The sequence below is a fragment of the Protomyctophum bolini genome, assembly GCF_963924005.1.
Source record: "Protomyctophum bolini genome assembly, chromosome: 9".
In the NCBI taxonomy this organism is placed as follows: domain Eukaryota; kingdom Metazoa; phylum Chordata; class Actinopteri; order Myctophiformes; family Myctophidae; genus Protomyctophum; species Protomyctophum bolini.
This window is the reverse complement of record NC_137870.1, coordinates 46552737-46571230: the sequence shown is the minus strand read 5'-3', so window position 1 is coordinate 46571230 and position 18494 is coordinate 46552737. Positions and strand designations below refer to the sequence as shown.

General features: G+C 45.3%; 1 protein-coding gene across 1 annotated transcript in view; it reads right to left on the bottom strand.

Annotated features, from left to right (window-relative positions):
• LOC308321232 (leucine-rich repeat and fibronectin type III domain-containing protein 1-like protein) overlaps nucleotides 1–10247 on the bottom strand; it is a gene marked incomplete at both ends in the record, with an annotated part of 178844 nt that extends 168597 nt beyond the window's left edge. Inside the window, 4 exons of the mRNA XM_080772071.1 lie at nucleotides 2222–2465; nucleotides 3999–4252; nucleotides 5933–6075; nucleotides 10037–10247. Coding sequence (XP_080628197.1) covers nucleotides 2222–2465; nucleotides 3999–4252; nucleotides 5933–6075; nucleotides 10037–10247 — 852 coding nt within the window. The remainder of the gene's footprint in view (nucleotides 1–2221; nucleotides 2466–3998; nucleotides 4253–5932; nucleotides 6076–10036) is intronic.
• Nucleotides 10248–18494: the final 8247 nt, after the last annotated feature.

Genomic DNA, 18494 nt, shown 5'->3' with positions numbered 1-18494 from the left:
GAATTGACATAGCTATGCATGTTAGCATATCCACAGTAGTATCATCACATGACATCCAAATGATAGATAATAATAATAATAATAAAGTTCACAAATAAGGTGCTCTCATCGACAATATAAGCCTCCTAAACAAGTATGCTCAGAGACATTGCGTCTTAATAAGCATGTGAAGAGGATGGAGTAGGATTAACAATTCACACTGACACATTGGTTAGAAGCACATTGCAGTAATGGCTTCACTTCCTGGTCTGACAACAGCGTCCTGCCTAAACAGGAAATGAGGTAGGACATATCAACCATCAACTGCCAGCAGGGGGCTCCAAAGCAAAATTAGTTCCAGAACATTTTGCTCAATTAAGCTTAAAGTACAATCCACTTATCTCAAAACAATGTTTGCATTATGTATCTTAGACATTTGAAAACATCCCTCCTTTTGAGTCCAACTTGTGCAAAACTTGAATTGCTTTTGTCTTTAATTTAGAGTAAGAAGCTTACCTACCAAATGTGTGAATTTATTTTCTAAAGATTGTATATCTGACAACTGTATTAAAACCCATTTTGGGCGGGAACTCCTTTTGGTGTTAGCATTACGTTATGCTTTAGCTATTGAAAAATGGCAGATCTACAAGCTCACAGCGTGCCACCGAGTGGCGCGCTACGAGCTTGTAGGTCTGCTATTTTTTGAAAAATCGAAGAACAACTGACATAGAAACATAGCTTTTTCAGAAAACTGTCAGGATGTAGAAGACATTTTTAGAATCTGATCTCAGGTCAGTTAAGAAGGCAATGCAAAGGGAAATCAATGCTGTGTTGCCTGTTAAAATATGGACGACAGCAGCTTCCTGCATCCATCGTTGTTCGATAAACAGGTTAATTCAGTTCAACGTGATTCAACATTTTCATTATTCTAAGGTCATGTTGCATACTTAAATTTTTACCCCTATGCGTCTCCAACAATGTGTGATCAATGTAAACCAAATGATGGTAGGCTACTTATTTTGGGACTGTCCAGTAATTCATAAAATTTTGGTCAATATATATATATGTTTTCCGGGTGTTTATCAAAGAACTCTCTCTCTATCTCTCCTGAGAGGAACTCTCTCTCTCTCCTGACAGGAACTTGGCTCTCGGCCGATGCTCTGAGGACTCTCTTCAGACATCTTTATTGATGTTCATAGTAATGGAAAAAAACAACTCATTCTCAAAGACCGGAACGTACAGCGACTTCACCACTCTCCGTAAAGTGGTTGCATAAACTGGATATCCTCACAGGAAAACATTAATGAAACGGTCAATATGGATGGCTGTCTCTTTTTTTTATATTAAACTTTCCTTTCTTCTTTTTTGAGTCTTCGCATTGGTCCTAATTATGATGTGATGCTGGCTTTAGGTGGTGCAGCACAGGGCACCAACCTTGGCGGGTGTTTGGGAGGAGAGGCGGGGTTTGGGAGGAGAGGCGGGGTTTGGGAGGGGAGGGGGGGTTTTGGAGGGGAGGCGGGGTTTGGGAGGGGAGGTGGGGTTTGGGAGGGGAGGGGGGTTTTGGAGGGGAGGTGGGGTTTGGGAGGAGAGGCGGGGTTTGGGAGGGGGGGGGGGTTTGGAGGGGAGGCGGGGTTTGGGAGGAGAGGCGGGGTTTGGGAGGGGAGGGGGGGGTTTTGGAGGGGAGGCATGGTTTGGGAGGGGAGAGGGGGTTTGGGAGGGGAGGCGGGGTTTGGGAGGGGAGGGGAGGCGGTGTTTGGGAGGGGAGAGGGGGTTTGGGAGGGGAGGCGGGGTTTGGGAGGGGAGGGGAGGCGGTGTTTGGGAGGGGAGAGGGGGTTTGGAGGGGAGGCGGGGTTTGGGAGGGGAGGCGGGGTTTGGGAGGGGAGAGGGGGTTTGGGAGGGGAGGCAGGGTTTGGGAGGGGAGGGGAGGCGGGTTTGGGAGGGGAGGCGGGGTTTGGGAGGGGAGAGGGGGGTTTGGAAGGGGAGGGAGGCGGGGTTTGGGAGGGGAGGGGAGGCGGGGTTTGGGAGGGGAGAGGGGGTTTGGGAGGGAGGCGGGGTTGGGAGGGGAGGGGAGGCGGGGTTTGGGAGGGGAGGAGGGTTTGGGAGGGGAGGGGAGGCGGGGTTTGGGAGGGGAGGCGGGGTTTGGGAGGGGAGGAGGGTCACCAAACGGTAATATTTTACCTCTTCAGGTATGGTCCAGAAGTAGACTTGGAGCTGAGGTGAGGAGGCCCCATACCATACGTACCTCTTCAGGTATGGTCCAGAAGTACTTGGAGCTGAGGTCCGGCGGCGAGGCGCAGGTCTCCAGGTCGTCCTCCCGGGTCAGCCTTCTCAACCAGAGGAGTTCACAGTTGCAGTGCAGAGGGTTCCCGCCGAAGCTCATCACCAGCGACGAGTGCGGGGAGCCTTTGGACTTGGCGTAGACGGGGATCCTGAGGAACAGCGGGTCGGGGGGGATCTTCTTCAGCTTGTTGGACGTCATGTCCAGCCTGCAGAGAAACGTGTGTGCGCGCGCACACGTGTGTGTGTGTGTGTGTGTGTGTGTGTGTGTGTGTGTGTGTGTGTGTGTGGTGTGTTTGTGTGCGTGTGCGTGTGTGAGTGTGTGTGGGGGGGTGTGGGGGGGGGGGGATGGGAGGGGGAGAGAGAGAAAGAGAGAGAGAGTAAAACAAATCAGCAATTGTCAGCAAGACAGCAAGGTATTAAAGATGGAGTGCCACGATTTTTTTCCACCCTAAAACATGATCATCAGATATTATTATAAACTTTTTCCAAAAAGTGTACAGTATTTGTTAAAATGTTGTTTTTATGTGGACATGCCCACCAGTTCATTAAGTATGCCGCATGGTTTGCCTGGTGGGTGGTGATGGGTGGTGATCCACCTGAACTGAAGCCGCACCCACAGCTGTAGTTGTATGATAAAGGGGGAGGGGTTAGGGGAGGGGCTGATAGTGTGATGTCACAATATCACTGTTTATTTCATTGGCCCGTTTGACTGTCAAGGGTTCAGCCTCCAGGAAGAAACTCTAAATACAAATAATACACCATTGCACATAAAAACGACTATAGGGTGTCTAATGAAGTACTGTCACCTCATAGACACATGGAAAACTGGAAAAATACTAAAATTGTGGCACTACATCTTTAACAAAACTGTGACACTGACGTCTGCACCTCTGCAGCCGGTTAATGGGTTTTCACTTATATCACATTGTCTGTAAAAGTCATTTGTCACACACGTTACCGCAGTGAAATTTGTTCTCCGCATTTGACCCATCTCTTGGAGCGGTGAGCCGCAGCCAAGGAGCGGTGAGCTGCAGCGTGCGCCGCGCTCGGGAATAATTTGATTAGTAGATTAGACCCCACCAATCTAACCCTTTGATGCTGAGTGCCAAGCCAGGGAAGCATTGGGTCCCATTTTTTTTACAGTCTTTGGTATATGACCCGGCCGGGGATCGAACCCCCGACCTCCCAGTTTCAGGGCGGACACTCTAACCCAGGGGCTTTCACCCAGGGACCACCATTCAGACTAGGAGCAGCCTGGGGACCACCACTATTGTGTCGGGTGGGTTCATCGTAGATCTACGGTGGACCCAGTGGTGGGGCATTCATGCACCATGGGTTAAGATTGTTTTTGTCTTACTCGTTACTCACTAATCACACTATCACAGGCTATACATTCATGAGCTGGACAAAAAGAAAAATGTTTCAAAGTATTTTATTATCAAAAGTTTTACAAAAGTGTTTTTTACTTGTACTAAGCAGGACTCAAAATAAGTCTCAGAATAATTATCCATTTCATTTAATCACCCAAACACTGAAGACACATCTGACACCCGCTTGGTGCATTTGACAGTCACAGTATAGGTTGGTTTCTAAATTTCTTTCAAAAATACAACTTTTCTGAATGCCTGGCTGCAGGACCACCAGCAGTACCTCCTCCGCGGACCACCAGGGGGCCACCAGGGGACCACCGGTTGAAAACCCTCTGCTCTGACCACAACAAGGCCTCTCTCATCTCTCACCTGGCCAGTTTGTGCAGGTTGGTGAAGACGCCCTGGGGGACGTTCTCGATGAGGTTGTGGTCCATGTTGAGCGTGTTGACGTTGGTGAGGCGCCCCACCGTGTCCCAGGGCACCTCGGCCAGGTTGTTGTAGCTCAGGTCCAGGTCCTCCAGCGTGGACAGGAAGTCGTCGAAGGCGTGCGGCGAGATGGAGTGGAGCTGGTTGTTGGCCAGGATCAGGTGGCGGAGGTTCGTGAGGCCCTTGAAATGCTCGTCCTGCGGAGAGAGAGAGAGAGAGAGAGAGAGAGAGAGAGAGAGAGAGAGAGAGAGAGAGAGAGAGGGAGAGAGAGAGAGAGAGAGAGAGAGAGAGAGAGAGAGAGAGAGAGAGTTAGTAAGGCCTCACAGGGCTGGACTGGCCATAGGACGTACCAGGCCTATTCCCGGTGGGCAGCGACCGTAGGAAGCCACCATGATTTAAAAAAAAAAACAAACACAGCCATTTTTTTATTTATTTTTGTTGACAGGCAGGCAGGCCAATAGGCGGCAGGCCACCAGGAAAGGTCCGGGCCTGCTGCCCTTCTGCCAGTGCCATCATGATCATTTCACTGAACCTGTATCAGTGAGTGACAAAATAAACTCTCTACTATCTCGAATCCTTTTGCCATGAGCATCATTCTTGTGAGAGCAAACAAAAGTGTTGTGTATAGTTGTCTTCTGTTGGTTTGTATCATTTATGTTGTTCTGTAAAAGTGGTGGTATTATTAGGGGCTTGTTTGTTTGTGTGTGTGTGTGTGTGCCTCGACGGAGCGGGCGGTAGAGTTTCTGCTATCTGCTCGCTGGTTGTGGTATGACGGCCGGTCTGGGCCAAATTTGAGAAAGAGAGAGAGAGAGAGAGAGAGAGAGAGAGAGAGGGGCGGAGAGAGAGAGAGAGAGAGAGAGGGAGGGAGAGAGAGAGAGAGAAGCCCTGACAGTCCAGAGTGGTTATAGATTGAAATGATACTCTCCCTAACCCTCTCTCTCTCTCTCTCTCTCTCTCTCTCTCCACCATCCTATACCATCCATCATATATCCTTCCGTTCCATCGATCAAACAGATCAAACACCACAGCTTGCCCGACTAGTGGAGTCTGAGTCTATGCATTCATGGACCACTTTATACACTCTTTATATAGCTGGTCGATTAGGGTCCCCCCCCAGGGGTCTGTACTTGGGTCCCCCCAGGGATCTGTATACTTGGCCTGCAACCTTTTCCTCGCCCCGAAAATAGCCCTGAGTTTATTCTTCTGCTATATTTCCGCGGAACATTAATGCATCGGTTACTCATCCCTCCCTGCGTTTATACCAGGGGTGCAACGATGTAGTAAACTGCATCGAAACATCCATTTTAAAGGGATTGTGACATTAAAAAAAAGGTTTTGGAATTGTTCTTATTTTCTTTAGGTTTTCTAATCTCAATTGCACCCAAAAAACATGAACTTTTAACATTCAGTAGATTTTCTGTGATCTGGGGTTTTCTGGCTCAAACAGGCCTCTGATTTGCCGGCAGTTTGTGATGTAAGATCCTGCAAATCCCATATATGTCAATGGGATTTGCCAGCAGATGTCACTGTTTTCACTGTTTTGCCTGTTTTCATTGTAGCTCAAAAGGCTTCCAAACCCCAAAGAAAACTTCAGACCACAGAAAATCCACTGAATGTTCAAAGTTCAGGTTTTTTGGGTGTAATTGAGGTCATAAAACCTAAAAGAAAAAAGAAAAAGAAAAATAAATGAAAATGAATGTCATAAAACCTTTAATTTCAAGATTCACTGCATTGCATTACTGCTTGTTTTTTTAACGTTTATGCCTTGCTTTTCTTTTCTTTTTTTTCCCCCATTGCTCTGTAAAGCACTTTGAGCTGCATTTCATGTCATGAAAGGTGCTATACAAATAACGTTTTATTATTATTAGTAATTACACCGTCAGCCGGTTGGAGTCCAGGTGCAGCGCTCTGAGGCGCCGCAGGTCGCTGAACGCCGAAGGCAGGATCTGACTGATGGTGTTCCTGGAGAGCGTCAGGTGGAGCAGGCTGGTCATGTTGGCAAAGTCTCTCCTTCGGACGGCTGTGTAGCAGTAAAGAGGAGAGACGCACGGTTAATGTGTCATTTTATGGACAGCGGCTCAATTTAAATTCAGCTCTCATTATTTCTTACAGAGCACCGTCTCTGTCCGGGTTTTAGAGGAGGGCTGTGGACAGCGTAGACACACCCTATAAACAACCATCTCTGTCCACCTGATTCCGTTTTCCAGGCGTTTTCAGGTGTTTTATACCAATAGATTCTGACCACTGTGTTTGTGGCCTTTTGGTGAAAAGAGAAGGTCAGGAATTAGTATGTAATTAAAGGGATGACTCCTCTCTGTATAACGTTCATCTTTGCCGTACAAAGGCCACTGCGAGGAGGCTAATTATATTATTCTTTAACACAGAGGCGTGAGACAGGTTAATAATAATAAATTAACTGACGTCTCCTTAATGACAGTTAATTAGATTTTTCTTCAGCCATGCGGCGCCACGGTTGGCAAGGCGACGACAGCACGTCGCGTGACAAATATAATTTTGTTGATTTCCTCTCACGCCACCATAATGCACCCTCTTTTTGCATTCATATATAATCTCAATATATAAACCTCAAATCTGTTCCCCGAAGCCTATATTTTTTATAACCAGCCGAATGTTGCTTTCTTTAGTGGCAGAGATATAACGTGATAATAACCTCTAAAAGCTGAGATCCGACAACAGGCTCTTGGCATCTAGAGCAGGCGATGTTGCTACCTGATATGAAACAGACGCAGGGGTAAACACTCTTTCGAGAACAAATCGAAACTGGGTTTAATGAGCACAGCGCGGCGCGGCGGCCCAGGGGAAGGCATTCAGCAATGTCACGGTCGGTGTCGACGGTGCATTGTTTAGTTTTATTTTGTTTTGGGTTTTTTTGTCTTTTATATTGCGCTAGTATTCTTTTGTGCATGCGCCGATCTGAACTATATGACATTATGCCTCGTTTTATGTCACAAGTCCTGACAGATTATGAGGCTCCGTGAAAGAGAGATAATGGGATCAATGTGGAACACGAGAGAGATTAAATGCTCTGGTTTTTTTTTTGGTCCTTTAGAAATCAATAATGCTTTGAGGAATTGAGAAAATACTCTTTCTGCTATTTCTTACTGCACGACGACTGAGAATTAGTTAATGTTGTGTTGCCTTGGCTATTTTTAAGAAAATAACGAAAACTTCTAAAGTAAAGTAGCCCCGTAGCACTTGCCTTATTAGCGCTTGCACTAAGCTTTGACGATCTCACAGGCGTACGTTCAAGGTTGTACTTTATTGTTCCATCTTGTGTACAGATATAACGTAAAGAGTAAAACTTGTTTTGGCTTCCTTGCAGCAGCAGATAAGATAACACTCATAACATTCAAAACAACAAAACCACAGCAAACGAGAATAACCCATTCTCGGCGGGAACACCTTTTGGGTGTTAGCATTATGTTATGCTTTAGCTATTGAAAAATAGCAGATCTACAAGCTCATAGCGCGCCAACGAGTGGCGCGCTACGAGCTTGTAGGTCTGCTATTTTTCAAAAATAGAAAGAACGAGTCGAACGACTGACATAGAAACATAGCTTTTTCAGAAAACTGTCAGGCTGTAGAAGACATTTTTTAGAATCTGATCTCAGGTCAGAATGAAAACTGTCAGGATGTAGAAGACATTTTTAGAATCTGATCTCAGGTCAGAATGGGATAAAGAGTGCATTATCATGATAGTGCAAGAGGGGGGGGGGGGTGTGGGGGCTAGCGTTCTCCTCTGCTGGGTTTTGCTTTGGTTCTTATCAGTTCGTTCATGTATCTGATTGTTTGGGGGAAGAAGCTTTTTTTGCAATCTGTTTCTAGTGGCTTTGAGAGACTGTGAAAACGCTTTCCATGCGGCAGCATCTCAAACAGCCAGCTGGTGTGGGTCCTTCATAATTAACGTATGTAATTTAGATATAATTTTATGTAGACATGGCACTCTATAGTTTATATACTCGAGTCATCATACTCATTATAGCTTCACTGCACAGATGTTCTACGGCCAGACAGATGCTATAGGTTTTTGAGAGAGAGAGAGAGAGAGAGAGAGAGAGAGAGAGAGAGAGAGAGAGAGGGAGGAGGGGAGAGAGAGGGGAGTTGCAACACTCGGTTCACACAGGTGTGATTTTATCTTGTTCATGATTCCTGATTATATATGCGCTGGAAACCCACGCCGACTTCCTATTGGTTCACCAACGTATCCCCTCCCCCCGCTCCACTCCATTTTTCACCCCTGTGTCAATCATCTAATGTGATCCTGGGCTCTACACACCCTCCACCAACCTATAGTCCCCATATATGGGGGACAAGGGGAGAGCAACGGACTTGAACTCATGCTTCCTTCATCCCTGAGTGTCCAAGTTGCTCCTTTACACCTGACAAGGGGGGAGTTTCCCTAGTTGGACGTAGCGCGTGGAAGGAACACGTTATTCCAACCAGTTCCCTTCCCCTCCATCAGGCTCACCAGGGGGAGGCAGTTTAGAGACCAGGATTGCTGCATGTTTTTTGTGAGGGTATACCTACCCTAGGGGACACTGGGAGAACATGCAAGCTCCACACAGAAAGGCCCTTTCGCCAACCCCGCCTTCGGGTATGGGCACTGATGACGCGGAGGAGGAAGCACGCCGCCAGCACCCACAGCATATTTGCATTCATATAAAGCCATTCTGGGTGACCTGCGGTCTCACATCTCGTCCAAATTGGACTTGGTCCAAAATGGTCTCAACCTCAGGTCAAATGCTTGGCTGCGGTGTGTAGTGTGTAGTGTGCAGTGTGCAGTGTGTAGTGTGTAGTGTGCACTGTGCAGTGTGCAGTGTGTAGTGTGCAGTGTGTAGTGTGCACTGTGCAGTGTGCAGTGTGCAGTGTGCAGTGTGTAGTGTGCAGTGTGCAGTGTGCAGTGTGCAGTGTGCAGTGTGCACTGTGCAGTGTGCACTGTGCAGTGTGCAGTGTGTAGTGTGTAGTGTGCAGTGTGCAGTGTGTAGTACCAGCATTCAAATCAGAGGGGGGTAAAAAAATGTCTGGCCTTTCTTTGGCCCCCTGGTGGCCGTGGAACGACCTACAGTCCAAACTAAAATTGTCTTTGAAAGTTCCCTCGAGACGTTTCAAAAGGATCATCTTAAGCCCACCACACACCGGCTGCGTCCGCCACGCGGCGCCGTGCGGCGGACACGGCCGCCTCCATTATTTTCAATGAACCTATCGCACACCGGCTCCGTCCGCCGCGTTGCGCCGCGTCTCCTGGCGCGCCGATAGAACACAGTTCTATTTTCCAGGCGGCGCCGCGCGGCAACGCGTCGCGCCGCAGACGGTGTGTGATGGGCTTTAGATGTACAGTCCAACACCTGCACATGTGTGGATATTATGTACTAGCCTATGTTGACTGTATATTTATTATATCGGTTTAAATTTAGTATATTGTGTATTTTTGCCCTGCTACTAAAAGATTAGGACTTTGGTGATTTATTGTATTTATTTCATAGGTATACTTTGAGGTGTATTATGGACGTTTTATTTGCTGTTCTATAATGTGATATTTTACGATGTAGTTTTGAAGTGTAATGTTATTTCTGCCTCTTGGCCAGTTCCCACTTGTAAAAGAGAGGCAGTCTCAATGTGTTGTTACTGCTTAAATAAACGTTAAATAAAATAAGATAAAACTCCCACACTCCTATGCTACTTGTCCTGCTGGGCACGTCTACACTTACTTTTATTCAACCCATTTTGACCTGAGATCAGATTCTAAAAACGTCTTCTATACATCCTGACAGTTTTCTGAAAAAGCTATGTTTCTATGTCAGTCGTTCTTCGATTTTTCAAAAATAGCAGATCTACAAGCTCGTAGATCTGCTATTTTTCATAGCTATAAAGCATAACATCATGCTAACACCAAAAAAACAACCAAAACGACTGCGTTTTTTCCGAGACGACATTCGTATTATTATTATGATTATGATTACCGGTGATGAAGTTCTCCTGCAGCCGGAGCTCCACGGTCCGCCGGTCGATGGCGCTGGGGACGAACAGCAGGCCCGTCTTGGAGCAGAGGATGGCGAGGGACGGCGAGAGGCTCTGGCACATGCAGCGCTTCGGACACTGCTGCGCCTCGACACCGCCGCTGAGAGCCGCCGCGACGGCCAGGAGCAGGACCCAGAACCACAGCCACTCCATCACCTACCCTCCTCCCACCTGGGACAGCTGGTCCAGGACACACTGCAGGGGGGAACAGAGGACAGGGACGTTAGAGAACCACGAAGAACCACAGCCACTCCATCACCTACCCTCCTCCCACCTGGGACAGCTGGTCCAAGACACACTGCAGGGGGGAACACAGGACAGGGACCTTAGAGAGAGACACCTGGTCTAGGACACACTGGACAGGGCCGTTATAGAGACACCTGGTCCAGGACACACTGCAGGGGGGAACACAGGACAGGGACGTTAGAGAGAGACACCTGGTCTAGGACACACTGGACAGGGCCGTTATAGAGACACTTGGTCTAGGACAAACTGCAGGGGAAACCAGGACATAGGGACGTTAGAGAGAGACACCTGGTCTAGGACACACTGGGCAGGGCCGTTATAGAGACACCTGGTCTAGGACAAACTGCAGGGGAAACCAGGACAGGGACGTTAGAGAGAGACACCTGGTCTAGGACACACTGCAGGGCAACACAGGACAGGGACTATTTATGTGACGTGACAGATAGTTAACAACAACAACAGCTCCAATAAAGACAGAGACGAGTTTCTTCGTTGGTAGAATGTTTGGTTGTAAAACTGCAATCAAAAGAAATTATTCTTGTATTACAAGTCATTGTACATAATCTTCTCACAATAACACAAACTCAACATCAAAAGGCAGTCAAATTGGTTCCAATTGAGGTCAATCACCACTGCACTAATTAGTAGGGTCCACAACAGGTGTGTCATCAGGCAAGGTCTAATTATGCACGGTAAATTAACAGCAATTGCACTGAAGCCAGCATGGCCAAACAATTGACATAAACTTAAAATTGTACTTTCTTGGCAACAAACAGGCAAGTTACATTTAGGAAAGTTTAGGAAATTCAACAAACAATATACTGTTATGTTACCCATGTTTTGATTGTAATCTATAATGTCTTGAAACAAACTTGTATGTCATACATTGCTTCTTGTCAAATGTCATCCTGTGTGAGGAGAGAATATTTCTGCTCCTGCTAGCTCTGAAGCTCAAACCAGAATGACAAAACAAGGAATGTTGTTCAATGTAGCTGAACTTTTTCAGTGTATTTGGGACGTTTCCTGGAATGTGAACCAGCTGGTGGGGAAATACAAATAAAAAGCTGTGTTAATTAGAAATTGAGTAATTGTTGATATATCCCCCTTAATGAGGTAATTAACAGACCACATTAATTAGTCTCAACCAACCAACCACGGAAAGAGACTAATTAATGTAGATGTCAATGTTGTGTCATCTCTGCTTTGATTGACTGACCGACACGTTTAATACACAGAGAAATCCATAGTTAATTTAAATTAACTCACAAATGAAACTCGCTGCAAGGCAAAACATTTTTTAACTCGCAAAAAATAAAGTTGTTGGTTCTGTCTTCATTCAGACGCAGGACAGTCACAGCTCAGAGGTCTCCTTCTGTCTCTTAATTCAGACGCTTCTACAAGCTCATAGCGCGCTACGAGCTTGTAGGTCTGCTATTTTTTTTAAACGACTGACATAGAAACATAGCTTTTTCAGAAAACTCTCAGGATGTAGGCCTAGAAGACATTTTTTTTAGAATCTGATCTCAGGTCTAAATGGGTTCATTCTCCATAAATCTCTGTGATTGTAATTCTCCTATAATCAGCAGTGTCAATTCATTGTGCCAATTGTGTTTAATATTGTCTAGTCAAAGAAGTGATTTGATTTGTGCCGTGGTGCATTGTGGCCACCTAGCCAAAAACGAAACCTATGGATTTTTTTTACCCCCAGGAGTTAACTGGGGACAGGGAGGAACTCCTTATATGGTCAGCACACTCTACAGTAGGGAGGATTTTAATTAAGTGAAATCACTGAATATACATTTAAATTCAGGAAAATGCAATGTATTATAATATTTAATTCCTTTAAACCCTATAAACATGTATACGTATAGTCACTATAGCTTTTGTTGTGTTAGTAATATGCCCTATAAGCCCCATCTCTCTCCTATAAACTCATTGCTTTATTTCTCTCATTTTCCTTTTTTTACCTCTTTCAAGTTTCAAGTTACTTCCTCACACGTCTCTCTGCCCTTAGCAACCGCTTGACAACGGAGGAGCTCGGGGACTTCCTGTTTCTCCCTCAATTCTGAGAGTGAACCTCTTTCGCAATAATCCTATTACCAACTGTCTGTCTGTCTCTCTCTCTCTCTCTCTCTCTCTCTCTCTCTCTCCCTCTCTCTCCTCGGAGATGTAGCTGTGTTTCTATTAAGCCGTGTTTTTGCGCATTACAGGCTCGTTAAACCTCAACTACATTTGACACGTTGTGAGCTTGTAGACTGGCCATTTTAACTATTCAAAAAACGTTTTGCAAAATAGTAAAAAAAAAAAAAAAAGGTGAAGAAGTTTAGGGATATGGGCTAAGGGATGAGGGCTTTAGCGGTGACGAAAATGGAGCACTTAGGGCTCCAATGTGGTCGCCGCCGTTCCCTGCGACGCGGCCCGCAATGCAACCCGCTGCCCGACAATTATGAGTATAGGAGCTTTCTCTGTCCCTTAAAGGGACACTTCACCCTTTTTGCAAAAATATATATGTTAATGATGTTTAGAAGCTTTAGAACACTTTCCTGGGGGTCTTTATGTGTGTAATATGTGGTTTTAGCTATTTTAGATTGTAGCAGTGAGCACAGTGTCTCTGATGTCATGGACACTGGTCTCACTACCTTCCTGGACTACAATTCCCATAATTCTTTGGTGCTCTGCTCGTCCTTGTGGATAGGGGGGAGAGCTGTCTTACTGAGACAACATGTAGTCCAGGAAGGAAGTGAGCCCAGTGTCCATGACATCAGAGACACCGGGCTCACTGCTACAATCTAAAACATCTAAAACCACATATTACACACATAAAGACCCCCATGAAAGTGTTCTAAAGCTTCTTAACGTCATTAACATATATGTTTTTGCAAAAAGGGTGAAGTGTCCCTTTAATACTTTCAGCGCCATTGCCGTTGATTAATGCCAATTGAAGCCTAATTTTGTTTTCTTCTCCTATATACCCAGTGGTGGAAAAAAAGTACTCAATTGTTTTTGCTTAAGTAAAAGTACCAGTACTGCAATTTTAGAACTACTTTGTTACGAGTAAAAGTATACGGAATTGAAAATGTACAAAAGTATCTGCATCAAAATGTACCTAAAGTACTAAAAGTAATAGTATTCACGTTGCAGAATGTCCCATTTCACAAGTTCAAAATGTGTAGAAAATTGAGAGCTTGAGCTTGAGCTATTTTCAAATGGCCGAAATGTATAGGGTTGAAGTGGTTAATGTATGTAGTTACCAAAGTAACTAGTAACTATACGTTTTCAAACAATTGCAGTGAAGTAAAAGTACGTACGTTTTGGCTCTGAGATGTATAGTGCAGTAGAAGTGAAAGTATACTGGAAATTGGAAATACTCAAGTACAAATACCTCAAAATTGTACTTAAGTACAGTAATTAAGTAAAAGCACTCAGTTACTTATAGTCCACCACTGCCTGCCCTATACCATGCAGTGCTTTGAACCTCCCTCCATTTCCTCCCATTTCTGCCGTTTACATAATTCACAACATGGCAACAACACTACAGTGCTTCTCTCCAACACTACAGTTCTTCTCTCCACGTGTATCAAAGCACGTCGGGGGGATATGTTACGGAGGAAAGCGGTGCAGATAACGATGTCCTGAAGCCACGTTTTGTTTTGCTTGGGAAGCTGCCACGTGTCGAGTTTTGGATTCTCGGTTCCCGCGACCTTTTATAGCTCCGGCGTCCATGTTTACACGGCCGTCCCACTCCATCTGTCAGTTCTCCTGAGCATTGACCATATTTCACATGCGGCGGCGGGCGGCGTTCCTTCCACCCCGCCCACACACTGTTGGAAACAAGAGGATCCTATACACTGTCTGTTTGGTAACAACAACAACAACACCGTGCACGTGTACAGTACTGTACAGTACACAAGTTGAACACACGTGCACGCTGGGCGGACACGTGTATACTGTACACTAGCCCCGGAGGAAAAAATAAAAATAAATCACACCCCATGTGAACTGAGTGGTGCAACTCCGTGTTTTGCTGCCCCGGGCGTCCGAAACGGTTAAGGTTATATTGAGTTATATTGTGTGGGGGAATTAGCATTTAGCAGAGACCTCTCTCTCTCTCTCTCTCTCTCTCTCTGTCTCTCTCTCTATCTCTCTCTCTCCTATCTCTCTCTCTCTCTCTCTCTCTCTCTCTCTCTCTCTCTCTCTCTCTCTCTCTCTCTCTCTCTCTCTAAGTAGCAGGCAACAGTGCAACACTATCTCTCTCTTTGTTTCTAGCACAACAGTGCCACTTTTGCCCCTACTGGTACTCTAAACATAGGGACAGGTACGTGGACATATAGGGACAATGCTGTTCCTTGGAGTGGTTGCACCACTAAAAAAAAAAAGACAAATCTGCCATTGCAACAAAAAAAATGCCCTCGGCAGATTTGGTCTGGCAACGCTCAGTTGCGATTCGATTTCACTCCCTCCAAAGTAGAGAGGGACCAATCAGGAAGCAGTATAATGGGGCTGGTTTATTTGTGTTTGTTTGTATTTTTATTTGCTCCTTGGAAATGCACGTACTGTACCACACAGAGATTCCAGACTATAATGTCTGCACGGTCATTATTCTGGCCATACCTGGCCGTACAGAGAGAGAGAGAGAGAGAAAGATATATATATATATATATATATATATATAGAGAGAGAGAGAGAGAGAGAGAGAGAGAGAGAGAGAGAGAGAGAGAAATAGAGAGAGATGATCTGTTGACTAAGTATAATAAATCTATGTACGTACTGAACATAATGTCTGTAATTGACTATCTGGAGAACCGCTCGACCGACCGACCGACTTCTAATTGGGCGTGCGAGTCACAGACGACCCGAGGGAGTGCTGAGGCCAAAGAACCAGATGAGGCTCTGGCTGTGGCCCAAATGAGACCATTGATTGCCGTGGCAATCCCCAGTCGAAAATTCCACGCACACGCACACACACACAGACGCACACGCACACATGTGCACACGTCAAATTCCTCACGCCTGCCACATTATTACTTCTAATTGTGGTCTACTTTCCACAGTCAGTTTGAAGTCAGCATTCTTTCTCCACAGACGTTGTCCACTATACACAAGCAGTGTCGACAACATTTCGAACGACAAAATGTCCGCCGACTATACCTTTTGGAAACTAAATGAAAACTAAGGTATATACAGTGACTAAAACTAGGACTATAAATATGTTGACTATTTCGACAACAAATAAAAACTAGACTAAAATGTCATTCTACACCCACATGCGTGTTGGCTAGACCTCACTCTCGCAGCAACTAACTATACGGTAACATACAGGTGTGATACACACGTTCATCTCGATGTTCTGGGCATCTTTGTAATGTTAGTGAACAAAGAGTAACGCTTGGTATTTGTTTTAAACATTTGGGATTTGTTTTAAACATTTGGGATTAGTTCATGAACATTTCTTTGGGGGGTGGGTTGCTTATATACAACATTTTGGGTTTGTTTATAAACATGTTGTGATTTGCTTCCAAATATTGTGGGATTTGTTTATAAATATGTTGGGTATGTTTATAAACATTTAGGATTTGTTTACAAACATGTTGTGTTTGTTTATAAACCATTTGGAATTTGTTTACAAACATTCCATGTTTGTTTACAAACATTTTGGGTTTGTTTATAAACATTTTGGGATTGGTTTATAAACATTATGGGATTTGTTTACAAACATTTGGAATTTGTTTACAAACATTTTGGGTTTGTTTACAAATATTTGGGATTTGTTTACAAACATTCCGGGTTTGTTTATAAACATTTGGGATTTGTTTACAAATATTTTGGGTTTGTTTATAAACATTCCGGTTTTGTTTATAAACATTTGGGATTTGTTTACAAACATTTTGGAGCATACCATTTCAGAGTCCGCTCAGGAACAAAGTGGAGCTGCCGTGGAGCCAGCAGCAGGGTTACGTTACGTCCCTGCTCATCCTCCCAGGGACGTGCACACATAGACATCAAAGGGGGCTTCAACCCAAATGTTCAAATGTTCAAATGTTTAGAAATCCATGTCTTACACCTGCATCTCCGCTAGCCAAAGAGTGCTGCTGGGTTGCGCCCCGAAAATAGCTGATCTACAAGCTCTCGCTGCGACGCGTTGTGAGCTTGTAGATCTGCTATTTTCGCTATTTATAGTCAAAGTGCTCCTCTTATGGGATTTCAGCCCCTGCCCCTCTAACACTCTCTGCACGTCCCCATGGGTGTGATGGTGTGAGTTTACCGGAGTTTGTTGTAAGGTTGAACGGGAGTTTCCTATACGGCAGTGAATGCTGGACCCTGAAGCCAACCCTGCAGAAGTCCCTTGACGGGTGCTACACCAGAATGCTGCGTGCAGTACTTAACATCAGCAAGGCTGTACATGTCACTAACAAGACTCTGTATGAGGGATTACCAAGGGTGAGCCAGAAAATAGCAGCCAGGAGAATGAGACTAGCAGGAGTGCAGGACACTGTCAAAGGCATCAATAACTGCCAGCCAGCAAACTGGTGCTCTGGGAACCAACACACGGGCATCGATCACGAGGACGCCCCACGCTAACATACGTGGATGTACTCAAGAATGATGCAGGAGTGCAAAGTACCAACGAACTGGCCGGATGTATGGAGAACCGGTATGACTGGAAACGACGATGGAGGGCTCGTCTGAGGACGACCTAGAGAGAGACCCCACAGCGACTCTGTGAACATTCTGTGAACATTGATGATGATTTTGAATGACCCAATTGTTTTATTATTATTACCCTATTGTGTCGCACTTCCAAACATCAATCTTTCATCAAATTTAGAGGCCCTCATCTATGGAATTCCCTAGATGCTTCACTTAAGTCCTCATTATCCTTGCCAATATTCATGCAAGAAACATCTCAAGAAATATCTTATTTCTCCCTCTCTGTAGATTACATGATTTACTTTGATGTGTCATATTTTCTTTTGTGTGTTTGTTGTTGTATTGTTTAATTCCCTTTTTTGTGCAGTCTGTGTTTGTATTTCCTTATTGCACAGCTGCCCCCCCTTTGCCAACTTGTAGACTTTTGTATTGTTCTTTAATTAACTTTTAATCTGTTTAGATCAATGACCTCTTCCATACAGGAAAGGATTCCAAATAAGCCTGCACTGGCTTCTTCCTTTCCTTTCCTTGCATTGTATATTTGTGTTCTTTGGTGTATTGTTTATTTTTTATACTAAATGTGCTAAATAAATAAACCAAACCTAAACATTCCGTGAGCATTAGCTGTGTTCCGCTCTATGTTGGGTTCAATTAATCCGCCTGAACTCCAGCGCCTTTTTAGCTGTGCATTCTTTTACCAAAACCGCCCACAGCATACTGTGTGTGTGTCTGTGTCTGCGTGTGCGCGTGTGCGTGTGTGTGTGCGTGTGTGTGTGTGTGTGTGTGTGCGTGTGCGTGTGTGTGCGTGTGTGTGTGCGTGCGTGTGTGTGTGTGTGTGTGTGTGTGTGTACCAACTGCATATATATACCATGTTTGATATGCCAAGTTATGTTTGCAGCCGCTCAAGACGCTCAAGGCGACATTGGGCACTTTCGATATAACAAGGGCAAGGGGCTGATTAGCTTATCGCCCTCTCAGCCTCTGTATCGCCCCTCCTCCAGGCTTATCGCCCTCTCAGCCTCTGTATCGCTCTCCTCCAAGGAAGGGCCCGCCCCCAGAGTATAGCGCTTCATGGGGAAACCATGAAGCTGCCTAAACCCCTACTGGCCAACGCTGGAAGCGCAGGCCGGACAGAGTAGGCTACAGTATACATGCACGAGCATCAGAGCGTTCGAACACACAGAGTAACTGGAGGTTACGCAGTAACCGTGGTTATATTAGGGATATGAGTGAAGCGATTCATGAATGGGTTCATGGAGGTTCGCGGAGTTCTCCCGCGGATGCTTTCCGACGACACTGAGCGACTTCCACTGGTAGCTGGGGAGGGGGGGGGGGTTACATATGGCCCAATCAGACGAGGCGCATGTGGAGTGATCAATTGATATGCATCCTTATAGTTGTTTAAGACAGAGAGAGAAAGAGACAAATAGAGATGAGAGAGCATACTGCAGAGGGAGAGAGAGAGAGAGAGAGAGGATGAAAGAGTACAAGAAGAAACATCGACCC